Raw genomic sequence first — 26,501 nt, 5'->3', positions numbered from 1 at the left:
GTATGCCCCCGTGACCTTTGGTTTTGTCCCATCTCTTGGGGACTTAGAACTCTCATGTGGTTCAAATTGTCATCAACGTGAATTTAAAAGCTTCTATGTGGAGTAACAGGTATACATACTCTCACGCTGGATTTCCAAGGAGAAAACGTAACTACTACTTCATTTTCGCTAATTGTGCCTTCATTTGGTATTCATCATGTCGTCACATTTATGAAAGTTATATCACGGATGTGTTTGTTTACTGATAATCTCATTTCTGTGTTTGCAACCTATTAATTGATAATCTCATTTTGTTTGTTTATTTAATGTTGTGATCAGCTTTGGTTGCAACCTCAAATGGAGGAACTCCGCGCTGCATTCAGCAAGCTAAGGAAGCTGTACATACGTGGTATATTTGTTGAATTTGACATTTTATGGACAACGGCCTTTCTTGTGGCAGCACCATCTATCGAAATGTTGCATATTGAGGTGATGTCTTTATCTGTATTTCTCTTTCCACATTTGGAGCTTCAGTCTTTTACCAGTTTTAGTGGGAAGTTGTTTAAAGCTTGATTCCAATGACATATGTAATGAATCGGTCACACAAACAAATGCAGGTATGCGAACATGTATGCGATGTGGGTGAAGGCAGACCCGCTTCCTACCTTACCAGAAGCACTCCTCGGTGGGAAATGCACTTGGACAGCAGCATCGAAATCAAGCTTCTGAAAGAGCTAGAATTCGCTGGATTTAAATCACTAGAACACCAGTTTACGTTTATAAGATCAATGCTGGAGCGATGTCCCAACTTGCAGAAGATAGTTCTGAGGGAAGATGTTCCTGTGATGCCCTTAAGGCGCCTTGTCCTTCAAAATTTCCAAATAGGAAAGAGGAGCAAGAAATGGCGGCTCAGCGGATTAGAGATGGCATGTTCTCGCCAGAGATTATTTTTTACGAAAAGGAAGAAAGGCCAAATAATGTTCAGTACTTATAAGTTGTAAGAAACAGTTTCTATGCTCTGTTTCTGAGAGAAGATGTCCATTTAAAAGACAACAGAGTGCCGGTATAGCAGTTATTCAGAGGATCACACTCTGTTACGTGTTACAACACTTTAACATGGCTTTTCGACTGAAACACAGAAAAGGAAAAACTAGAGGTTGATTATGTCCATTCCATTGAAGATGTCCAAAAGTGTTCTAGACTTGCATATGGTTCCATGCACTACGGGAGTGTATAGCTAGCTATTTCTTGCTGTTTGCAGTTTTCACGAACATACCAAGGGATCAAGGATAGCATTGTGTTCGCCATCGGCACCGAGATGCACCATAAGGTAAGCACACGTTTAGATAAATAGCATAACTTAGCACAAATCCAGATAGATTGCACACAGCAGGGCCAAATTTAAACTACATAGGTTCAGATAGATAGTGCTGTCGCAGCAGCAGCAAAGGAAACGGTTTGGGCCTTTGGGGCACCTATAGGGTGCAAGCAAAGGCAACTAGAGAGTACGATTTGGATCAAGGCGTACTTCTTGGTGGGTAGAAGTGACGCATCTCAGTGTCGGGCGAAGTTGGGGTAGACGCGTCGATCATGGCTCGGTGTTGTGCACCTTGGCTGCAGAAGCAGATGAGTTGATGGTAGCGACGTTGTCTGCGTCCTCAGGCCCCACAAGTTCAACCCCCACCCTGTTGACATTGCGAGCATGTATTGCCATTTCAGCCTCCCGCAGAGCTAAATCCAGGGCGACATTTTGCTCCGTCAGTAGATCACGTGCTCGCATTGATTCTTCAAGAATTTCCGCTTGAGAGAGGGCAACAGCTACCTGAAGAGAGTACCATATATGATCTCAGTAAGAGATTGTAGAATGCTAGTTCTTTTAACCCATGTGGAATGCTAGTACACCATGTATATCAAATATATAGGTAAGTTTTTGTGAATGTCCTTTTCTAGGACTTACCTTTTTTTCAGATAGAAAGGCAACGCCCAGTTTCATTTAAAAGAACACTGTTAGAACTACACATCTTTAACATGGGTTTTCGACTGAAAAACAGAAAAAGAATGACTACAGAGAAGGTTGATTTATGTTCATCAGAAAAAAATATTAACTACACATCTTTCCTAATATTGTACTGTTGCATTCCTTTCCTCTTTTTACTGATGTGTAGCTCGGACACAGTGCTAATTTATGTAATCATAAATAAATTTAAGCTTACAGTACCCAAGCTAAGGAAATAACTTATGCTTGACTTAACCTGTGTCAGAAATTGAACATATATGATATACTCCCTCCGTTCCTAAATATAAGTCTCTATAGAGATTCCACTAGGTGGACTACATATAGAGCAAAATGAATGAATCTAAACTTAAAATGCATCCATATACATCTGTACGCGGTTTACAGTGAAATCTCTACAAAGACTTACATTTAGGAACGGAGGGAGTATACTCTAAGCAAATTATGAAATAACACCATATACCTAACCAACAAACATGGTTATCGCAGGGAGCAAGCTAACCTACATTCCAATTCATTGAAGATGTGTACAAAGTGTTCTAGACTTGCATATGGTTTCATGCACTACACCGGTGTATAGATAGCTATTTCTTGTTATTTGCAATTTTCACATATCAATTATTCATCGTGCAGCTGTGAACAAACTTTATATTATTGATTATTCTGCTATGGAGATGTTTTTTTAATCAACAAGACAAATGGTGCTCTTAAGAAAATCAGGGGAAAGTGTAGTAGCAACCTGATTGGCGACGACCTCGATGAGCTCGAGTTCATGAGCAAGCCATTTCCTCACACTATCAGATGGGAGCATCAAAACCATAATTGTGTAGCTTTTCGCCAAAAGCTCGGGATGAAAGTTTGAAAGATGCAGCAGAGGAACTCTCACAGCAGCCACCTCGGGTGGGACATGCCGCCCTTGAACAGGGTGGATCCTCGCCAAAGGAGAAGTATGTGGCACTATGATCGCACGGTTGGTACTTAAGACTTGGTTGACAACAGGGAGATTAATCTCCACAGAAGAGCCCGTGGGGATGTGGTGGCGCATGGTATGAGTTAGCTCAAGGCTCGAACCGCTCCTCGACGGCATCCAGAAAGCACATTCCTCCAGACCCAGCGTCCTCCCGAGCTCAACCAGAGTAGTCTTGAGGATGGTGTGCCTGTCAAGCGTGCTCCTGATCTCATGGATGAGCATCCTGACATGCCTCCCGGTGTCCTCCTGCGACCGCATGAGGCTCATCTCCCTGTCGAGCTCGTCGGCCTTCTTCTTGAGGAACAACTCCCTCGTCTTGACACCCAACAAATCAGGTATGATATGGATGAGCGTGAGGGCCGTCGCGCAGGAAACGACGGCCGTGGTGACCTTGGTTACCGTCATGACGATGTCGACGGTCTGGGTGTGCTTGGTGAAGGTCCAGAGGTTTATGAGGTGGGTGGCCCCGCAGAGGACAATGAAGGCGCTGAACTGGAGGAGCATCCATCTGTAGGGGAAGGATGCCGACTTCTTGGCGAAGTAGATCAGCTCGAGTGGGATGGAGAAGTAGGCGAGGGCTATGAAGAAGTCCGAGATGTACTGGTACTTGATGAGGAGCTCGTCAGTTCGCCGGAACTGCTCGATGCAGGCACAGCCCTCCATTTAGTTAATCTGGAGCCTGGATGCCTAACTATAGAGTGTCGTTGTTGTTTACTTGTCTTCCTGGCCTGTACTTGTTCCCTGAAGAAGATTAATCGAAAATCAGTCCGAGTGTGAGAATAAGGTACTAGAATTTTTGAGTAATCAAGCAAGTCAGATTCATTAATTGAAGAAAAACAAGTATAAAGAACATAAATTCAGGTACTTCCAAGGTAGTATGTGGTAGGTGTATGAACTGATACCCGTTGAGCAGAGATATGAACATAAAGTCGCGAGTAAGCTTAGCATGTCAAATATTTCCGGGATCGCGGCTGCAGCCTGGTTTTCAGATCTGGGTAACCCATGAGAGAGATCGCTGCCAGACCTAAACCATGGTCGATGGATGCAGCATGGAGCAAGAGAGACTGCACTGTCTGCAGTAGTAGAGACGAGGACAAGAAGAACATGGTACCTGCTTGTGGGGCGAGCACCGGAGTTGGTGTTGGGTGCGGCAGGGCGGTGGCGTGGCGACGGCAGCTAGATGGAGAGGGGGTAAAGGAAGGAGGGAGGGAAGGAGAGGTTGGCAAAAGGGCGACGAACCAGAACCAGCCCAGAAGACAACACACATATTACTTTCTTCCGCTTATATACAAATGAAGAGTGCCTAGCCATCTATATCGATATCTATATCTACACCTATATCTATATCTATATCTATAATAACACTATCTATATATCTCTATCTATATCTCTCTATCTCCACCTCTATATCTACTTACTTCAAAAAATGTAAGGTTTCATCTTTCACTTTATGATAATCAATCACCTTAATTTACTTACCTTTTGAACCAATTTCACTGTACTGTCTGCAGTAGTAGAGACTGGGCAGAGGAGGAGGTGGTGATACCTGCTTGTGGGCTGAGCACCGGAGTTGACGTGCCTTTGTACTTGTTTCTTCACGTTATATACAAAATAAAGTTCCTTTGTATTTGTTTCTTCAGCATATGTACAAATAAAGCGCCTTTGTATTTGTTTCTTCAGGATATGTACAAATAAAGTGCCTTTTTGTATTTGTTTTCTTTAGCATATGTACAAACAAAGTGCCTTTATATTTGTTTCTTTAGCATATGTACAAAGAAAGTGTCTTTGTATATCTTTCTACAACGTACATATAAATAAAGTGCCTTTTTATTCGTTTATTCAGCGATAAAGTGCATTTCTAAAAGTTTCACTGGTGTATATATAGGGATAAAGTGTCTGTAATTGTTTCGTCAACATATATACAGATAAAGTGCAGTGTCGTTGTATTTGTTTCTTCAGCTTGTACATATACAAAACAAAGTGGCTTTGTATTTATACATATCTATAGATTTTTATTGATAAAGAGGTATTTTACTTTCCCCCTATTTCTCTGGGTATCTTGGCCCTGCCTCCTTGTAGAGTCTAACCTCTATTAAAAATATATAGGTATTGGCAAGAAATTTCTTTTGTTTCACGCACTCGCAGAGGACCCCGCAGGGCAAGGTGGGGCGGACGCACTACCTTGATTTTTGGCAGAAAAAGTTCATATAGGTACACATTGCCGGCCATGTCCAGTTCATCCGTGGATGCAGCTGCATCTGTTCGTCGCTAGGAGGAAGAAGAAACGGAGAGGATGCGATCGTGGGCTAGGCCAACGTGCTGAACCATGTCTCTTTCATTATGGGCCTTGGCTACCAATTGAGTGGTGGGCTGGAGGGCTTGCTGTCTGTCCTTTGTAATCAACGTACCAGTGAATGAATGAATTCATTAAAGCCTAAACAAATGCGTGTGTTGTTTCTGTCTAGAATCAATCGGCTGATCGTTAGTTGACTAACACATCCTAGCGGATTTGATCAAGCAAGGTTGGTGCTAACTTTGTACGTGCGTATTTGGATCAGGTGCTCTAAAACTCAACAAGTGAAATGTACTAGACATCCAGTGTTAGGCTCAAATGCAACCAGACTCAGCAAATGCAAGGAAATTTACAAATCTATGAAGATACAAATCTATGAACATAGAAAATGGTAAATCTGAAACTATGGTGAGTAAGATGAAACATACCAACAAGTCTGAAACTATATTCAGTCAGTATGAAGTATGAACGTACCACTGGAAGTCTCAAACTATGTTCAGCCATACGAACATACCACTGAAAAAGTCCGAAACTATGTTACGTACCACTGAAATTCTAAAACTTAACTATGGACATGGCAATCATGAAATGTACAGAACTACTAGAGTCAGGCTCAAGTGCTCCCGAACCGAGCAAATGCAGTGACATACTGACATATATGAAGACATGAAGGCATAAACAACACTAGCAATATGCCTCCACTGAAAATCTGAAACTATGGACACCACAAAAAGGTGAAGTCGTATGGAAACCATGTGTCATAAACTCAACAAATGGAATGTGCCTGTGCAATGAAATATACGATGAAGCTTTAAAGACAGAATACTGACACTATGCCTCCAGTAACTATGATTGGAACCATCAACATGAGAAGTAGGTGAAGTCGTGTGAAAGGAAAATATCAATTTCCTGTTTTGTTTACCTGTGCCCTGATAATTGCACTTCTCTTGTCTTGCTCAGCCTTCTAACAAATGAATTTGGCACACTCAGCTTCCTGCGCAGCAACCTGTTTAGTTTCAATGGCATGAGTGAACTCTTTACCAAAGCTGAGACTGGTAATCACTTCAACTGTTAAGTTTCAAGTAAGACCAGCTATTATCTAGTACTATATAGCATGGAAAACACTGGCGGACCTCCCCGGTGGGCAGGGTATGGCGCCTGCCATACCTTAATTTTGAGAAAAAATATTTTTATACGTATGCATCGATACAGAGGGTGCGTTGTCCATTGATCGCTAGTACTAGAAAAGGCAAACCAACGAATACACGGCATCTCTCGAGGCTGTTTTCCTCTCGTACCTGGCGGCTGCAACCCTAGCCGCCGCCAGGGGCCGATCTTCCAACGCCGTTCTCCGGCGGCTCCCCTCCGCCGGCGACTTCGGTCGTCGGTGGTGAGGGGGGTCGCCGGATCCACGTGTGTGGATCGTTTTTACTCATCCGTAGTCTAGGTTTTTAGGTTGTTCATCGTCGCCGCCGAAGCAAAGACGATGACGGCGCTGAATAAATATTCTTCGGATCCTTTCCTGACGAGGCCATCGGTCCTATGGTTGGGGATGGATCTGGAAATCAGTCTGTTCAAGCAAGGATGGCGTGGCGGCGACGGCATCCTCGTGGTGGACCTGTGTCCTCGGGCTCCGTCGTTGTGACGACGTTTGCTCCAGCGTCGGCGTGGAGCTTTGGGAGGTAGTCCAGCAGATTTGTAGCAAAATTTAACAGCAGCTTGAAGCCTTAAATTTAATGTGAATAAGCTTGCTAGATTCATAGAGATTTATCATGAGGATTTCTCAGATTATGAACATGACCATATAGTTGATAACCTAGAGCTATTCATTATCCATATGGGAAGAATTGAAGACTTTAGAGCTTGTCATGATATTGCAAGCCTAGCTAAAAAAATGGTTGAACTTGAAAGGCATGTTATCTTTCCCGCTGTTTATCGCCTCATTGAGTTGGCATTGCTACTACCGGCAGCGACGGCAACCGTTGAAAGAGCTTTCTCATCAATGAAAATCATCAAGGCTGAGTTGCGCAGCAAGATGTCTGATGGTTGGCTTAATGACTTGATGGTGTGTTACATTGAGCGAGAGATCTTCAAAAGTATTGATCTTGATAAAATTAAGGAATATTTTCAGAAGGAGGGTAGGCCACTACCATTGCCTGGGTCTTCTAGACGCCATTAAAAGCTTCATTATTGATATGTTTTAGATTGTTTTTCTATGTCCACATTTTCATTGTATTTGGTTATTGGTTTGTATTGAGCATTGTTAGTGTGCATCAACTCCTTTGATTCGCATAAAAAAATTCTAGTGAGACTTCGCCCCACCTTAATTTTTTTTCGTGGTCCGCCTCTGATGGAAATCATGTACACACAGCAAACATGATGAAGCTGTGCCTCTCTCTGTGTGATTAGCTGACTGACATTGTATTGGGCAACCACAGCTTTGAGTGTTTCATGAATGATTGAAGGCAACACTCTATCATTATAGTTATCCCCCACGGTCCTGTACATGGTTGGTAGTCTCTCTGGCATGGGTTGTGTAAGAACACGAAGACCAATTCTCATCTGTCCAAATTATCAAGACTTATCAAATATATGCAAGGAGTAGCAGGGTAAATGCTACTCCCTCCGTCCCAAAATAAGCAAAGTAAGTACAAAGTTGAGACACTTATTTTGGGACGGAGGGAGTACTTTGGAAAAGAGGTGCATGACCAGTAACAAATTCACATAGTCACAATTATATAACTTGTGCAGCATCAGCTAATTGTCTTAAATGATCTTACATACTAGCGATACAAACTCTCTAGGTTATGAGATTAGGCATGTTGGAATAACTACCCCTGGGTGTAGGAAAAATGTTTCAACCAGGTGTTGTTACTGCCTAAGATTCAGCATGTGGGAGTAGGAAAAAGGTTTATGCTTACTCCTACATGCTGAGTGTATAACGCAGAAGTACATACATAACTGTCAAACTACAAGTCTACCCCCGTCTGCCCACACGTACATACATAACTGTCAACTAGACACTGGACACTCCGAAATGATAATGGCAAACCCCTTACATGTACCAGACCCCACCCACCTATCCAAATTGGTAAACACTTCAGAGATGTGTCCAGACCCCTTACACTTGCAGAATGCCAAAGCAGACCCCTTGGTCAGTCCAAACATGGATTTCGGCATTTCACACGCAGGTAAGCAGTAAATCACGCATCTGTGCTAGGTGAGGAGGGATTGAGACAGGAGAAAGTTACCATATGCAGATCACATCTCCCCGGAAGTGCTCTCCATGAGGTTGGGTCGTGGGCAGACGTCGTAGATGATCGCCTCTCAAACCAAAGGATGACGATGTGAGTCCCCTCGAGGTAGACCTGCACGGAGCAGCGCCCAAAGGCGACCAGAAATCAAACGCAGAAGGAACCCGTCAAATCGCGCAAAACACAGCAGGGAGCAAGCAAACCCATCGCACGCGTCACTGGCGGCCGAGATCCATGAATCTGTGCGAGAGGCGGTTACCTTGTCCTTCATCCCCTCGAGGCTGTCGAAGATGAGGGCCCGGTGGCCAAGTAGTTAATCATGTTAGCTCAACCCATTAGTTTCAACAGCGGTCAGCCTTCAGCCGGTTTGAGTTAGGAGTAGTTATCTTATGTAGGATTTTGTGGTTCAGTGATTGACGGCGACTCCCTTGGGTTATTGGTTGTGCTCGCCGGCATGATCATGTGTGCGTTTGCATGGTGTACCTCCTTATTAATCATGTTAGTTGCCCCTGTCAACCTCTTCCTCAACGTTCTTGCTCAATGGGATCGCAGCCAAGAAGGTGTTCCATAAGTGTGGGATGCAACAGGACGACCTGTGTCGCCTTTTCCTATTTATCCCCACAAGCGACCCGTTACATGGGATTATCTTGGCCATCGCTGACGGACAAGACGGTCAAGCTGTGCGTGAGCCTCTATGCCAACAACGCCATTATCTTCGCAAACCCCAAGAGATTCGAGATCAGTTTGCCATTGTCAATCCTAAATTCTGGCAGGTGGGCAACAGGGCTGCACATCAACCTACAGAAATCGACGGTGGCCCCCATCCGCTGTGACGATATCAACCTAGACAAGGTGCTTGCTGAGTTTGGGGGTGGAGATCTACATTACCCATGACATACCTAGGTTCGCCGATCACGCTATCGCGTATCCGAATGGTGCACTTGCAATTCTTTATTGATCGCATAAAGTCTGAACTAACGGGCTGGAAGGGAAGGCTACGCTCCCTTGGCGGCCATAGGGTGCTCATCTGGTCAGTGTTAAGCGCCATGCCCACCTTCCCTCTCCCATCCTCATAGAGGTGGATAGGGTGCGGCACCATTTCCTCTAGGAACAGGATAAAGAGCTTGCACGTGGCAGCTGCAAGGTTAACTGGAGAAAGGACTAATCGCCACCGTCAATCGTGAGCTAGGGATCCAGAACCGCAAGCAATTTGGCCGTCAATGGTTTTTCTTTTCAGAAATTCAGATTGCCCGGGTCATAATAATCTCAACAAATTGTGCAAAAAGCTAACCAATGTCCATAAACGAAGAGTAATGATTCCTGAAGGATCTAAAGAGTAGTAAGCGCTAGTTGAAGGAGCCAAAGGACATTCAGTTATGCGAAGAATGATCAGAGATCAAATCCTAGCAGTCTAGATGGGCGGCGGAGGCATCATAAGGTGGCAGCGGAGCCCCATGGAGGGTGGAAACGGTGCAGAAGCCACATAGATTGGGCGGCATGCTCCTGCTGAGATGGTTCCCAGGGTTAAATCCATATGCGGGCTTCTGACCCCAGGGAAAGGGCAGGGATCCCGAGCAAACAAACAAGCCCTTATTCGGAATGCCGACTTGTTGCATATCTTGTTGAAGACATGTCGCATCGAAAATCTTCTTCACATTTTTCAGTATCTGAGCTCTCAACCTAGTCACAATTTTGCCACCTGGCGTCTTGACGCTAACATTAATATGCATACCTTGGAGGACGCAGAATAATGTTGTCCTTCACGGTGCTGCAGCCCTCCAGCATCCTATATCCAAATATGTATCTCTACTGGCATGAAGGGATATGCTCCTTGTCTTGAATCTTATCCTTGGCACTGTAGATCATATCTGATCTATCGGCCTCGACCCTCGAGAGTGATTGACAAAGATTTAAGACGATTGGTCACTCCATCTGTTGAATGAGCAACACCAAAAATCAGCATTTTAGACGATTTGCCATAATTACAGCCACCAAATGATAAATGAAAAGGCAATAACAATTTCGACAGGTATTAGAATGAAAAGCAGAAATCTACACATTAGCTGCAACAAATTGACAGATTCTACGGATATAGTTAGTGTTGGTAAAACATCTTGTGCAGATCATAACATCTAGGAACGTATACAATCCATGCAGTAAGAATGAATGATCAGTATAAACATCAGGATTATTTTTGTATTGTACCGTGACTTCTTAATACACGCAGAACAACTTTTTGGGAAGAACCAAGGATCGAACACAAATTCTAATTTTAAAGACGAATGAGGCAATGTTAGCTCCTGGGTCACTTGAAGTCCAGTGTTTTCAAAAATAGAAAATGATAAAAAGTTTCAAAACTTCCAAAAAAAATATCTACAGCACACATAGACGGTTTCTTCGTACGAGTAGAATTTTAATAAATCATTTGTTGATTTGTATGCTAAAAAAGTCAAGCATTTGGTTTAAAAAAAGGCAAAAGTTGACTAATTGAATTTTGTTATCAGTGTATTGTCTTTTTGTATACACCATGGATGAGAAGATATATTGATGAAAAGCCATATGTATATACAGAATTATATTTACACATAAATATTTTCAGAATCTTTTGAGGTCTGAAAATACTATTCCTGTAAAAATGTACTAGGTCTCAACTAAGGACCTATTTCGTCTTTCCAGATAAAGAAACATCAGTCAAGAATCATATGAATCTTAGTTAGGAATGAGATCAGCCACACATATAATGTGGCCCCCCCTCCAAATTAATCATTTAATCTACAGAGGGTAAGTATACAAACTTAATTACTACCTAATAAATGCATTATAGGAGCACCCGCTTATTTATGCACTTGGTGAATTCTACGAAATTATGGAGAACATCAGCGGTAATATGAATTAGAATATCATGGAATGTACAACCACCAACAGCAATGTATTATGATTGAAATACCGTCACATAAGTTCACCAATGTGTCAATATTTGCAATTAGATCAGTAACCGGCAAGAAAACAAGTATGCAGCAAAGTTAAGTACTGAACAATAGCAGAATTCCAGGTCATACAACATAGAAGGCTGATAACAACTATGATTTTCGTGCAGAAGGTTGATGCATCGATGAGTGTGTCAGCAAAGTTAGATCCACTCGGATGAAGAACATAAATTAGGCATAAGAGGATTATCACAACTTACATCTACTCGGTTCTTAAAATGATAGCATTACAGATTTGTTTAGCAGCAAACTAAATCAGCAAAATCCACTAGAACTTATGATTTAAGTAACAAGGTGAATAATGTGACCAGGATACTCTGATTAAAATCCACATTGGGCATAACACAAATGGCATATTCAAGGTCAGCTCATCAAGGTGAGGAAACGAAGTAAATAATCAAAAACACCATCATCCAGGAAGTATGGCAAAACATACAAATAGAGATCAAAATCCCCGATATTAATCAAAGCACCGTGCAAAGCCATTAATGACTTGCCAGGCTGCACCCTTCACTTATTAACTATGATTTCATCTTTGATTAACTCGTCAAGCTGTACAATCAAAAAACTGTTGTTAATAATCTACATCTGGAACAGTGGAAGTAGTTCAAACGAACTTCCTTTAGAACAAAACATTTACAGACTCACATTATTTAATTGTCATTACTTATGTGCATAGCTGAAGGTTTAAACGGGATCCACATATAGCACTGACCCTCATTCTTGATAGCGAAGAAACTATACTGCGGAATTCAATTTCCTGCAACGACCTTAAAGGATCTGATGCGTGAAGGATCCTATGTGCCGTTTGATGACCCACATCTGGGGTGTGGAGCAGCTGCACAGTTATAAAAGTGGTGCTTCTATACCATCGTGATGCATGGTTATAACTTGTGAGAGACAGAATCATAGAGTTAAAAAACAATGGCCAACAATACCTTTGAGTGTATCAATACTGCTGATGACAATGGATAATCCCTGAAGGACATTATCACAGCATTTAGCTCTGACTTATTAAATGAGATCCTCAGTTTTAGGATCTTACAGTGCATCACCTGAAAAAACGTAATAAGAATCATCAAGACTTGAAATATGTTTACTTACATAGGGAAGAACATAACAAGGATTAGTAAGATTTGAAATATGTATACATCTGTAAAAAACATTTTTCCTACAACCAGGTGTAGCTACTCCCACATGCCAACTATTACAACATAGAGTATAAAGCACATCGTGGAGTACGGGGCCATGGTACGAAGTATGTTAAACCACCTACGTAGTATATTGCTACTATCCTTTAGGTGGCATGCATACTTTTGGACATACTCCTTTTTATGTTCAAACATATACGGAAAATTGATCTTACAAACCAATGCATTTACACCCATGTCTCATATACAACTAGGTGATCTCACATACTAGCACTACCAACTCTCTAAGTCATGAGATTAGGCATGTCGGAATAACTACACCAGATGTAGGGAAAATGTTTCAACCCGGTGTGGTTACTGATTCGGCATGTGGGGGTAACTAAACCAGTTGTAGGATAAAAGTTACAACTGGTGAACTGGGACATGCTGAGTATATAACACACAAGAAAGTACATACATAACTGTCAACTACATGTCTATGATACCCCTGTCAGCCCACACATACTCAAACACCATCAAGCAACCAAAAGACAAAAAGGTTGATCTTGTCCTCCAACTCCAACTGATTTGTTTCAAGCGAAAGAGGTATGTGCAAGTTTTTTTTTACTTGCTCATTTTCAAGGAGGCATAGCAGCTTTAAAAGAGAATCATGTATTGAATCTCTTGCTTGTTAAGAGCTAAGCTAGTAAAAGCAGAGTTACCCTTCTTTATAGCAGTGTCAGCCGTGGCCTAGTATTCCATGTTTTTTTAGGGTGAGTTACACCCCATAACCACTCAAAATGACTGCATCTGCAGCACCAATAAAACCACAAAAGCTAGATGTAGCCTGACATCCATATGGCAGAACAGGTCGCAACACGTATTTGACTTTTCCCAGTAAACAACATAAACTGCAAATTAGTCAGTTGCAGCTTACAGCAGAGGAAAAGACATGAATACAGCAAAATTAGAGAAGCAAAAGCAAGACGTAAAGGGTCACATGATGGCAAAAAAAAAAACTAGATACAGCAATTATTGTTTTTACACAAATTTTTGAAAATCTGGTCATGAATAGGTAAATTTGATTCACCATTTGGAGTGATAAAAGGGCATGTAAAAAAAGCAGATTTAATTTCACCATCGGAATAAGACACATTTGACTATCTACATGCCGCTATTTTGTTCAAAGTTCAAACCATTACACATGTAGGTCTTTCCCAGGAAGAGGTTAATACATATACAAATTATATAGGATCCATATAGTAGGATAACCAAGTACTAATCTATCACGCGGAGATTTGGCATGTCAATTCAATGATATATATTAAACTTCTCATAAAAAATATTATTGATATGACTACATTCATCTAAGTGCTCTTACCATCTGGAAGATGAACTCCTAGTTATTAGTGTTAGCAACTAGGAAAAGCAAGAAGCAATAGGCCATGCCAAATATTGGCAAGCAAAATATTTTGGTAATATGATACATTTACCAAAGTTTGTATAAAAATCAACTCTCGAGCTTACCTTTTGATAACATCAAAAGATGTGCAGAGTCGAAACCTAATCTGAGATGCTCAGCCGTCAGGCAACGAGGAATATTAAAGCAACAGGACATGGAGTATACAAACTGTTATTTCTCTTACAACTTACAACTTATCATATTTGTAAAAAACATATCTGGCGAGAACATGCCATCTCTAATCCGCTTAACCACCATTTCTTGCTCATCTTTCTTCATAGGAAATCTCGAAGGACGAGGTACCTTAAGGGCATCGCAATCATCGCACTGCTCCTCATCTCTCAGAACTATCTTCTGCAAGTTGGGAGATCGCTCCAATATGGATCTAATAAATGTAAACTGTTGTTCAAGTGATTTAAATCCAGCGAATTCAAGCTCTTTCAGAAGCATGTTGTCGGAGCTCCTGTCCAAGTGCATTTCCCATTGAGGATTCCTTCTTTCATGGTAGGTAGCAAGCCTGGCCTCGCCCACATCGCATGTATGTTCCCATACCTCTGTGTGTGTGTGACCAATTCATTAGAGTGAATCCAAGTTTTAAAGAACTTTCCGCTCAAATTTGTGTAAAACTAAAGCTCCAAATGTGGACAAGAAAATAAATATGGACAAAGACATCACCTCAATATGCAACATTTCGATAGATGGTGCTGCTACAAGAAAAGCTGTCATCCATAAAATGTCAAATTCAACAAATATACCACGTATGAACAGCTTCCTTAGCTTGCTGAATGCGGTGCAGAGTTCCTCCATTTCAGGTTGCAACCAAAGCTGATCACAACATTAAATAAACAAACAAAATAAGTATTGATAGTTTGCAAGCACAGAAATGAGACTATCAAAGAATTTACAGCTATGTTTGTTCTCTATCATACATAAACACATCCATGATATAACTTCCATATCAATGACGACATGATGAATACCAAATAAAGTACCATTTAACGAAAATAAAGAAGTACTTACGGTTTCTCCTTGGAAATCCAATGTGAGAGTATGTATGCCTCTTACTCCGTGTAGAAGCTCACTTAATCTAAATAAGCGTTGCTGACAATTCGAAGCACTTGAGAGTTCTAATTCCCCAAGAGATGGGACAAAACCAAAGGTCAATGGGGCAACCTGAGATACCCAGGTCTCCCATAAGAACTTCTCTAATTTTGGGAGGCACACCAGGTCGATTTTCAGAAAGCGACACTTCTCGATTTCTAGAACACGGAGTCTTGAGCCCGGTGCATCGATTTTAAAGAGAGAGAAGGAACCGGTATCACAATGATGAAGAGTTAGATGCGTCAGTTGCTTGCAGCAGTCAAACAGGAGATGGTGCATGTCCAATTTGTCAAAGCCTACATTTTTTAGAGAGAGCTTTGTGAGGCAGAGGAGCACACTAGGGTAGGCAGTGAAAAAAGCATCTATGTCTTGTGCTCGCTGTTGCAGCTCTTCCTCGCTACAGTCGAGAGGCTCCATCTCATCAAGAACGGTGAGATCCAAATCTTTCAACAAACCATTGTCGATTGCATCACCTATCAGTTGGCCAACTTCACAAAGGAAATTGCTGATCAAATAGAGGTCAAGGTGCAAACTTGAGATACTGGATTCTCTCTGTTGTTTATCCAACAAACTCCTGGTTGCTTTGGTTAAAGACGCCATAGTTTGTTCCATATCATTTGCCTCAATAGGTTCAGCACACGGAGCAGATAGGAAATCCTTGACATCGATGCTGAGTTCAGGCAGCAACCAAGGCAGATGCCTCCACCGTGTAGAGAGCACACTTGTCCTTGTAGCCACAACTGAACTGACTCTCCCCAAGATTGACAGTAAGATATCATCAGTGAGGGTGCTGAGCATATCTTCGTCATCCAGTTGCTGCAACATAAATCAAGCATCCATTATTCAGCTGCCAGCAATGTGCAGTCTTCTGTGTATGGTTCTAGGTACAACCTCCGTAGCCATATAAAGAAATCCTGCTAATTGTCGCCCTCCAACACTTGCAAACTTTATAATGAAAAGTATGCATCAATCCACACAAAACTTAATAATCGTCGAAAAGCTTTCAAGTGAATGGTTGCAGGAGTTGCGCAAAAGAAGAAAATGAAAAGCATTCCCATGACTGCCTCTGGCTACAACAGGAAGATGTAAACTGGAGATTTATATCGTCAGAACAAATAGAGACATCTCTTCAGATCGGTGTGTGTTTTTTTGTCATCATTGCTTTCTGTTCTCCTTCCGGCACGATCATGTAAATGCTCCGAAAGAAAAATTATGGCCAGGTTCGTAGTTTTACAAGGTGGCAAAAACAAAACGAAGACTCTGTTTATTCACTACTTCACTCTGTCAAAACCACGTAAATTATAGGTAATTTGGCTGATAACAGGCTAGACAAACAACTTAACATTTACATGGAGTGCTACAATAACTGTCGAGAGTTATACTGTAGTATTATATAGTAGTGTATGAGTTGAGTTGAAGATACAGCTCTTGGCATTGTACGTACAGTGGAATATTATATATAAGAACAAAAATATGAATAGAGGCATGGCGAACAAGAAGGGAGGGAACTTACTTGGCTGCGGGAATTGTCGCTGAAACCGTTATTTATGGCCTCCATGGAGTGTGAGGAAGCTGAAAGCCGACGATGCTTTGAACGAAATCTTTGAGGCGAGCGTGGAGGCTCGATTATCACAGGCCAATCCTCGTCCTTACTCTGCCACTATTTATAATAACTTAGCGCTGCACCGGGAGCAGCAAAGCCCACTCCCAGTCGGAAAGGGGTCCTAATCGGATTATTATACACTTATTATTGTTCCACAAGAAAAAGAAGATAAGTTATCCGTACACCGGAGCAAAACCGAGTCGGCTTGCACTCGGGAGGTTGGATCCTCTACTTGTGCTGCTGCTGCTATTGATCCGGTGGTATAAATAAAATTATAAACAGCACTACTCGCATGAAGAGAAGAAGAAGAAGAAGAAGAAGAAGGAAGGTCTGGCGTCAGCCAGAGCAAGGCGGACTGGTCCTGAAATTCAAATTCGCCTCCGCGTTAGACAGATAGGGGTAAACGGAGGAACGTGCAGCACAGCAGCCCTCCCGCGGAAATTTAAAGATCTGGCCCGGGCGCCAGAGTATATCCTCCTGAAATTCAATCAAATTCACCCCCGCGTCAGAGAGATAGACGCGAACAAACGAAGCCGAATCCGAGATGGATTGAAACGTGCTTACCTTACCGGAGGAGGAGGATTATGGGTGGTTTGCGGAGAAGAAGAGGAAGAGGGCGGCGGCCGAGGTCTGGGCTCTCACCTCTGCTCTGCTCTGCTCTGAGAACGGACGGACGAACCCTAGCGAGTTTCTTTTTTTTTTATCTCTAGCGCCGCTCATATATACGGAGGATTGCCTGCCTCCCCGCCTCTCTTGGGCCAACGTTGGGCCGAGACTTGTTGATTCTTCTTTCTTTTTTAAAACGAATCGAATTCTACCGAACCGAACTTGTTGATCTCCATCGCCGGAGGCGGCCATGACATGGACAGGGACGGACGGACGGAGGAAGCGAGCGGCATCCACTCCGGTCGCCGAGCGTGGAGACGACGCCATCGATTCCAACAGGGGTGGATGCGTCCTGTTCAAATTTTATTATTATTATTTTTGTGAAATCACGAAGAGCGACACGAATTGTCCCGCAATGGACCGGGCCCGATAGCGATCTCGCAGCTACGCTCTTCGGTGAGTAAAAAAAAATGTGACCTAGGTTCCTAGAAAAACCGGTTTGAAAACCTTTTGGTTTTTTGTTAGGTTTTCGAGCCGTTCCCCGCAGAAAACCAAAGGCTTTGAAATAAATGAGTCTGTCATTTTTTTCCAAATGCTCGTTAATTTAAAATATGTTTCTGCATTTAAACAACGTTCACAAAAATAAAGCAATGAAGCCTCGTTTTTATCCATGTCTCCATGACGAGCAACCACGACTTTGACCCCAACAATTTTGTCGCTTGAGCATGGGCAGGATCAGCATGAGAGGTGCCCCTGAGAGTGGCTTCAACCTGGCTTATCCTAACAGAGATCATCGGTAAAGAAAAAATGTGGAAAGAAAACCGGTAGAACCGGCAGAGAAAAAAAAGCAGAAAACCCAAGGAAAAAACAACCGAGCCATGCCCACGGTATCTGTTTGTTCGACAATCACTGTCCTGTTTTGATGGGCCCACAAAGATCGTCTATGTGTAATTTGATACGGATGCACTCTATGACGAGCGAAGAGTAGAAGATTCCGCTCGGGGTCTTCTAGTTGTCCACCTGCCTTGAAGGGCTTCAGAGGGCTCTTCTTCACTGGATTTGGATGGCCTGTTTGTGCAGTGCTCAAATTTGATTGTCTATGCCCAAGCCTGCCATGCGAAATGACGATGTCCCATTGGCAAACTTGCCATGGAATCGTCATGTGGTACAAACTTGATATAGAGCATGTACACGATGAGATTGTAGGATTACATAGGAAAATCATATGGCCAACAAATAACTCACTAACAACAAGAAGTCGCAAATATCAAAAGTATCATTCACACATAATATTAGCATGACTAACCATCATTTAGACAGGTTACACAAAGTATGAGAGATCACAAAGGAAAACACAAAGTCAGTACCACCAGGGACGAAGGCAGGAATGACGCGGGGGGGGGGGGGGGGGGTGCAAATACAAGTTACTAAACCTTCAAGGGGCAAAGTAGAAATTGTTTGATGTTTACACATAAATTTCAAGGGGTATATGTACAAAATTTTCAATCTGGGGGGGGGGGGATGCTCGTGCTCCCCTCCAAACGCCCCCTTTGGCTCCGTCATGGAGTACGACAACAAAGGACACCACGTTCAAATATAAAGAGTGAAAGCATTAAAGGCGGACACTTCTTTGCCTTCTTTTCGTTGACAACATTTAGATGGCCTTTAGTAGTCTTTCTCTACTTTCTACTTGATTTTGCATCTACAACTTGTTTTATTTCCTTTGCCGAACTTCTTGGCTTCTACAGACCTTGCCATCAGTTTGTGCTTGTTGGCCAGTAAGGGAAGAAGGGATCATGAAAATGGAAATCAATTGCAAAAAATAAGTATAGATGTAGCTAAGAGATCCAAATTTACCTCAACCGCCTTCATTCTTTACCCCTTCTTTAACAATGGAAGAGTCCTTATGTTGCCCTCTTCCAATGTTTTTTATTTTTGCACATGAATTTCTCTAAATGTTAGCATATGCCTCTCCTGCATATAAAACTGCAATAGATGATTATCACTTTAGTTTCATATCCAATTGCCTAGGGACAATTCCGCACATCCTACCACAACTTTTCCACACTCGCTAACTTTACTTTACTGTTTCTTAACAAATCAGCAACTAACATTTATTTACGAGTCTTCATTATCTTGCAAAGCTAGCATTTCATACCAGCAAAGTACTTATGTTTTATTTTCTAGGTAAAGCAAACACTTAGTGTATGTAGGATCGTATCAGTGAGAGATATCACCTAAGAGAATACCAATCCTACCTTTATCTCCTTGTTGGTTCGATACTCCATAATTACCACCTCCATCTTTGAAAAGTGCTACGACAATTCCTTGCACTTGGATTATCAATTGGTAAGTGCTAATTGCAAGTTATGATTTGATTTGTTAATATAGAGGCGACATAATTAATTACAATTTGGTTCCAAATCAAAGGAAAAAAACCAACATGTGCCGAGGAGGTGAGGGGAGGGGGTGGAGGTGAACATAATTAAAGAGCTACTACAAAAATTATAACAAAACTACTAACATGCTGCATAAGTATCTGACATAAATATCTGACGAGCATAAATTTCGAGCAACAAAGAAAAACATGAGCTTAATGTCCAAGTCAAACAATGTGCATATCAAGCACACAGGGGGTTGCTCAGATGAAAGAAGAGAGCTATGCATAACTTGATGGCTTTTGAGTTCTTTAAGATAGTAAAGAACCCGGAAGCTGTCAAGTTATGAATTGTTGTTATCTTGTTCCATCCCTAATATGTGAATACCGAAACTTCCAATTCTTGTTCTTCTGAGGAAGTTGAAGTGTGATACTTGTATCTTCACATGGAAAATGATTGAGAGCATAATCCTTGGGTATTCCCTAATTGAAAAAGTGGGCAATGTGATTATGATATTGTTAAGATAGTTACATATAGTAGCTCAAGTAGTAAGGAGTCAAGAAGTTAATAATGTTTCGTTATTTCATGATTCACATAAGTTATTGTTTACTAACTCACACTTTACCACTAGTGCAGAACCGGCCTTTAGTGTCGGTTCGTAGCGGCCTTTAGTGCCGGTTTGCCAACCGGCACTAAAAAGTGGGGACTAAAAGTCCCCCCCCCCTTTAGTACCGGTTTGTCACGAACCGGCGCTAAAGTGACACCACATGGCACGAGCCAGACCCGTGTGCGCGTAGGACATTAGTACCGGTTGGTAACACCAACCGGTACTAAATGTTTTGGGGGGGGGGGGGGGATTGGCTTTATTTTCCATTAATTTCTTTTTTGTTTGCTGGTATTTCACGATACTACAAATTGTACACGTTATGCATATATATAGATAGATTTTCTCGTACGTAGAACCGCATATATATATATATATACTAGTACAAATGCCCGTGCGTTGCACCGGGCAAAAAATGAAATGTAACCTGCTTCATGTGCCATTATGCAACATTTTTATAATCTAATTTTCGCAAACATCAGAAATGAGGTTACACTGAGTATTTTTTTTGTATGATGAAATTTGGAATAAGAAATAAGGCTACATGTGCACGGATCTTCTAAGACTGCTCTGCGGCAATGAACTGCACTTGTTGAAAGTCAGAAAAGAAACCAACGCCAGTCACCACAAAACTATGGGGGTGATAATGGAAGCCACCCCCCAACCAAATCTTTGGAATGTAATCCAGCCTAACAGCATCATCATGAAAGTTGCAAGTCCAGTTGCGGTAGAGAAATCACCCATGAAAGATGAGTGCTCGTTTGGACTGGGGAACTGCCAAAATGAATAAGGAACCATGAAAAGGTTAAAGGAGTACAAGGAAAGAAGAAAAACAAAAGCCGGAAAAAATTACCTGTGCCTTGAGCTTCGATTTCCATGTGACTTACACAAAATTGATTATAATGCCATATGCAACAACTAAGGTAGCAAGGCCCCTCACATATTTTGAAGAGATCAGAACTTTCATACTCTCTTTCATGCTAAGCTTAGGTTTGTTCTGTTGAAACAATGGCTATATTCACAACTGTGGTGATCTGAAAATGATTTAATCAAATCAACTTGAGCAAAAAGGGCTATCATTTGATAAGAAAGCTGACCAAAGATAAACTCAAAATTCCATATGGCAGGCACAATAATGACATGGACAAATAAAGGCATCACAAAGGTACCTCAAGGAATTAGAACTGAAAGGTAAGGCTTGCGGCCAGTGACCGGAAGTAGAATATGCTTAACTTGGGACAGAGCATTAATCACTAAAGCACTTCCAGATTCATTCACTTCAGCCCTCACTGGTTACAAAGCAAAGGCAAACAAATATCAAACAGTGGTCTCAGCTCAACCATCCATCGTACCTCTTCAAACATAATCAGAAGGATGTTCTTTGCAAGTTTGATTACGAATCACCACAAATTTCCCTGCTAAGAACAAAGTCAAGCATGGTGAACAATTCACTAACTTCGGTGCAGCAAAGGAAGGCCAATACATTGTCAGAAGCGCAACTACGCTTGGTCAGACACACAATCATTCAAACATCACATGAAAATATCAGCATCAGCAACCTGAAACCACTGCACCTCGCTCCAAGTCAAAGCGAAGTAACTAATCTTCAGTACACGTAGTGACAGCACAAAGAGACGACCAAGCAATCGACGTACAAATCTCAAGAAGACTTCAAGTCAGAGGCCGCCACCCACACGCCTCCGCAGGGAGCCCGGCCGGGGCCAGTGGACCATGGCCATAGGCACCACCGTCTGGGAGGAGCAGCGCTGGTGGCCGGTAGCACTGCCCCCGCGGTGCGTTCCGAAGGCCACGGCTGCGCCGTGGGCGCCGCCTCAATTGCGGGCTGGTGCGCTTAAGAACGAGCCTTGCCGGCCATGTGCCATCGCCTCGCGGAGCGTCTTGGCCAAAAATATGAAACCTAATGCTATGCCCTGTTTAAAACTTTTTATAAAGTAAAAATATTTCAAAAAAATAGACATCACAATTTTCCATATGTATCACACACTAACGTTTAGACTTTGTAGTTTTTCTACAAAGATTGACCACATATTCAATACCAGTTGGTGAAATAGGAACATATAGTTCTGCATTTCCACTCTACACAATGTTATTTCTCCAAAAACGAATCCATTTTTAGATATTTGTCATATTTCTGAACTTCAAATTGCTCATTGTTTGAAGTATTCAACAGTCTATACACAGTCAGGGCAAGATTGGACAGATGATACTAAAATTGCAAGGGTAAGAAGATGGACCAGACACCAGATTAGTGGACAACCATGGGATGACCTGCTAAATCTGCTTATGTATAATTCAGAAGGGAGTCAGACTAATACATGATCAGTCAGCCTTAAATTCAGCATTCAAGGTAGTAACAATACCCTGATACTACAGATACGCTGATAGCAGAGCATGGTGCCCGTACCAAGTGGAACCAAACTTGTAGGCAAGTAAACCTAACACCATATCATAATATGAGCACGGTGTCTTTTACACTGTTATATTGTTCTGTCTACTTGGGCTGGCCCAACAGATGCTTACAAAGATGTTGGATAAAATAAATAAAAAATGCTGGATGAAAGCTAGATGCAAATGAGGTTATACATCATCAACAATTCACTGCTATAGTTTATTTAGATTCACGGACATGCTGTTTTTATATGTTCACTGGCAGAATCTACGGGACTGTATATGCCAATATCTGTGCAACTGTCTCTTCAAATTGCTAGCCTGCAGGTTGACATGATCAGCAAAACATTCCTAGAGGTACGGATCAGCAATGTAGTAGCAATCTAATCAAGTTTGTGTCTAGCCCGTGGCGCCAACGACACCTCCCGTGCCACTGCCGGCCTTAGAAATACCAAAGAATTATCACCCAACAACTATTGTATGCTTGATTTTTATTGCTTATAGCAAAATAAGGCCAAATTTAAATAACACTAATTTTACTATTTTCTATGTTCTTTGACGACTCTTGGTGATGATCTAGATTGTGTCTAACAAATCAAAGTAATTTACTTCACTCTGTTTTGCAAGTTTCAGTTTCTATAGCATGGCTTGCATGCGTCAAGGCAACATAGAGTAGTCATGAATGTATTACCAATCATATCATTATTAGTAATGATCTTTGTATGAATTAATATAGGCATCTACCTTACTGATACACTCAACATAAGCAACTTGGTCCAATGTTATTTGGTTGATCATCCCATTTTACATAATCCAATCGAAGAACTGAATTTTATGGGCATAACTGTACTACGTGCGAAGAACTGTACATAAGCAGATTTGGTAAATGAATACAGAGGCATGCTCTCCATGAAAAGTAGGATCAAAATAATGCCCCCCCCCCCCCCCCCGCAATCAATATATATTGTTGTACTTAGTATAGTGAATTTTGGGGACATCAATGGCTGGTTTCAACATAGATATGTGCAAGATTTTCACCTGAAAATAACAATGGGTTTCTATATCTGTCCATCAGAGTGCATCATCTCCAATAATTATCCAACAGACTGCTACAAAGATTATTTGTCCATATGATGGCTCTAGTCAGATATATATTCAGACATCATACCAGTCGATGCAATATATGTACTCCGAAACTAAGCCTGGTGTTTGTACTGTTTATTAGCCTACAGATGTTCTCACGTACTCACAAGTATCTATGCAAGATTGTGGTAGTGGGCAGTAGCAGCGGGCTATGGGAAAGTTGTTTCATCAATGCGAATGCGCACTCCTTATTCCAGCTCTGAGGTTGGTGTTGACACAACTCCTGACAGAAAAAAATCATGAAAATGTGTTAGACACACAACTGTTCATGTCCTACCGAGCACGTCAACATATTGCCAATTGGTGGGTCAATACAAAGGTACAAACTGCATGCATATTAAGAATGACGTACATTATGGATACTATGGTAACAGCCAATACTTTGTCGCCTCCCACTACAGGCTCCCTTGCAACGTTGGGCATGACTCCATATATTCTGTAACCGTATAACTGAGGACACCGGTGCCCCCTTTAACGATTTCCACTGCAACCACCACTTCACCATCCCAGACCAAGCAGCAAAGGCTCATGTTGTTTCCGCACAGATCTTAGTAAAACATGAAAGCGATACTGAAAAGATATAAGGACAAAAGAGTTTTGAATATAAACGCTAGCCAGATAGATAAAACGCCATGTGCATCTACAAATTTGTATGGAGACTTGGATAGGCAATGCATCGTCTTTACCTCTAATAAAAAGCATGTAGAGATCAGTACATGTTCACTTAGTAAAATTATAGGCCCTCTAAGCATGTCTTCTCTGTAATAATTACACTAAAAGCTGTAAATCTGCAAGGGCTCTCTTGCTGGCAGGAAGACTTTTATGAGAAGCCATTGATCAGGACTGAATTATTCAACATCCTCACTCAAAGATTTTTCATCATTCCCATGGCATAAATCATGTAGTTCAATCCATCTCCTTTTATTACTCGATGGCCGTTAGGTAGTATACATCATCTTCATCCCCTATCTAACCAGCCTGAAAGTTTACTACTGGAACACCACGATACAACCATAGAGCCTCGTAATCTTAGCATGGAGCCGACGACTGCGACATGTAAGTTGCGACGGCATCTCCGACCACTACACGCTGACAGCCTGCTCATACTTGACCTTGCTTCTCGATCACACATGTAAGGAGCGGCCATTTGCAAATTCAGCATGATGTGGTGAAGCAATTTGAAGAAGGAAGTAGTGTGCGTACGCATCTGAAGATGGTGGTGGCGTCGGGGCTGATCTCAAGGTGGGCAATGATGGAGCGGCAGAAGATGTGGCTTGGGCTGGGCCTTGGCTTGATGCCGGGACGGCTGGGGCGGCGGCCCATGCGATTGCTGCAAGCGAGCGGGACGAGCGTCGTCCTCGTGCAGACGCGGGCAGGGACAGACAGCGCCGACGCTGTTGGTCGAGCGGGGCGGTGCTCCAGTGACGAGGATGGCGGGGCCCGGTCGGATCCGGCCGGATCTGGACGGGACGGATCCATTTCCGGCGGATTTGGCGTGCAGGCGGCCGGATCCGGCGAGATTAAGGGCTGGTGGCGCCATGGCCCTTCTGGAGGTCCCTGTTCAGCGAGAAAGAGAGAAAGAGGTGAGAGGAGATCGAGAGGAAGGAGGAGAGGGGCGAGGCGGCGGAGCGGCCGGAGCTCCGGCGGTGAGGCGCGGCGGAGGTGTGGGGTCGCCGGCGAGGCGGCTTGCGGGGGCGAGGGGAGCTCGGGCAGGATGGAGCTGCGGGAGGCAGAGCGGTCTGGTTCGCTCGAGCCACCGCGCCGCCCCCAGCCGCTCGAGCCACCGCGTTGACCCGATCCAGAAGCTGGGCTTGAGCGGCGGCGCGACGGCGGGTCGAGTTCCGGCGGATTCCGGCGGGGCGACGACGGGGCGGAGTTCGGCGGCGCGCGGCGGCGTTGCAGGGCGTGGCGGCGCTGGAGGTGGATGAGATTGGGGTTCATGGGTCGTTCGTGTGGCTAGGTTTTTTTTTCTTTCCAGGGGGACCGCGGGTTGAATTCTCAAAACGGCAGGGTTCTTTTTGTAATAACGAAACGTTTTCTGAGATAGCAACTTAAAAAGGGACTGCGGGTTGAATTCTTGAAAATAGAGGGGCTTTTTTCCAAAAGTGACGACGACGTACGACCAGAAGCACTCCGTGCTTTATTAGTAAGGAAAGATATATATATATATATATATATATATATATATATATATATGTTACTATTCATCACCCAGGGTGCAGAATAAGTTATTCTTCACCCGAGGTAATCTTAGGATCGCTTCCTAAATAAATTATGTTTGAAATTCAAATAGTTACATTCTTATTGATTCACTACGTCAAATTTGGCATAAGAAAATAAAAATATAGGTCATAAGACAAGAAAATTTGTAGTTTATGTATATTTTACACTATGTTTTTACGTTTGTAAATTTACATAACATAAAATATTTTTTACGGCGACTATATGTTTTCTTACAGTCTCTTTTTACATCAGAAATAAAAAAAATTACGGAACATAAAATTACGGTGCATTGATGGTAAAATAGAGGGGGTGAAGAATAACTATTCATCACCCAGGGTGACGAAT

General features: G+C 42.4%; 2 protein-coding genes across 23 annotated transcripts; both read right to left on the bottom strand.

The window, feature by feature from the left end:
- Nucleotides 1-1,320: 1,320 nt before the first annotated feature.
- LOC123114248 (probable ethylene response sensor 1) lies at nucleotides 1,321-17,702 on the bottom strand. 6 transcript variants are annotated; one of them, XM_044535656.1, is made up of 12 exons: nucleotides 17,358-17,501; nucleotides 16,704-17,270; nucleotides 15,110-16,006; nucleotides 14,765-14,914; nucleotides 13,350-14,643; nucleotides 12,146-12,552; nucleotides 11,934-12,049; nucleotides 10,243-10,442; nucleotides 8,508-8,624; nucleotides 6,179-6,262; nucleotides 2,733-3,704; nucleotides 1,321-1,801 (listed from the first exon to the last, which is right to left on the bottom strand). In XM_044535656.1, exons 11-12 carry the CDS (start codon nucleotides 3,624-3,626, stop codon nucleotides 1,568-1,570), a joined length of 1,128 nt encoding a protein of 375 aa, XP_044391591.1. In that variant the 5' UTR covers nucleotides 3,627-3,704; nucleotides 6,179-6,262; nucleotides 8,508-8,624; nucleotides 10,243-10,442; nucleotides 11,934-12,049; nucleotides 12,146-12,552; nucleotides 13,350-14,643; nucleotides 14,765-14,914; nucleotides 15,110-16,006; nucleotides 16,704-17,270; nucleotides 17,358-17,501; the 3' UTR covers nucleotides 1,321-1,567. The 6 variants fall into 6 exon arrangements, with proteins under 6 accessions (XP_044391591.1, XP_044391593.1, XP_044391592.1 ...); XM_044535654.1 differs by lacking the exons at nucleotides 1,321-1,801; nucleotides 2,733-3,704; nucleotides 6,179-6,262; ... (2 more) ...; nucleotides 11,934-12,049; nucleotides 12,146-12,552 and having other exon boundaries at nucleotides 14,245-14,641; nucleotides 17,363-17,702; XM_044535655.1 differs by lacking the exons at nucleotides 1,321-1,801; nucleotides 2,733-3,704; nucleotides 6,179-6,262; ... (2 more) ...; nucleotides 11,934-12,049; nucleotides 12,146-12,552 and having other exon boundaries at nucleotides 14,245-14,643; nucleotides 17,358-17,701.
- A 3,119-nt stretch (nucleotides 17,703-20,821) lies between these two features.
- LOC123114247 (vegetative cell wall protein gp1) lies at nucleotides 20,822-26,062 on the bottom strand. Of its 17 annotated transcripts, none has more exons than XR_006456459.1 (7): nucleotides 24,620-26,062; nucleotides 24,286-24,503; nucleotides 24,041-24,156; nucleotides 23,829-23,899; nucleotides 21,551-21,796; nucleotides 21,235-21,415; nucleotides 20,822-21,155 (listed from the first exon to the last, which is right to left on the bottom strand). XR_006456459.1 is itself a non-coding variant. In XM_044535647.1 (5 exons), the coding sequence occupies exons 1-3, from the start codon at nucleotides 25,872-25,874 to the stop codon at nucleotides 23,872-23,874; spliced, it is 882 nt and encodes a 293-aa protein (XP_044391582.1). In that variant the 5' UTR covers nucleotides 25,875-26,062; the 3' UTR covers nucleotides 20,822-21,155; nucleotides 21,235-21,796; nucleotides 23,829-23,871. The 17 variants fall into 17 exon arrangements, 7 of the variants coding, with proteins under 7 accessions (XP_044391582.1, XP_044391585.1, XP_044391586.1 ...); XR_006456462.1 differs by having other exon boundaries at nucleotides 21,551-21,670; XR_006456461.1 differs by having other exon boundaries at nucleotides 23,829-23,896.
- Nucleotides 26,063-26,501: the final 439 nt, after the last annotated feature.

The sequence above is a fragment of the Triticum aestivum genome, chromosome 5B, assembly GCF_018294505.1.
Source record: "Triticum aestivum cultivar Chinese Spring chromosome 5B, IWGSC CS RefSeq v2.1, whole genome shotgun sequence".
In the NCBI taxonomy this organism is placed as follows: domain Eukaryota; kingdom Viridiplantae; phylum Streptophyta; class Magnoliopsida; order Poales; family Poaceae; genus Triticum; species Triticum aestivum.
This window is presented reverse-complemented; position numbering and strand designations above follow the sequence as displayed.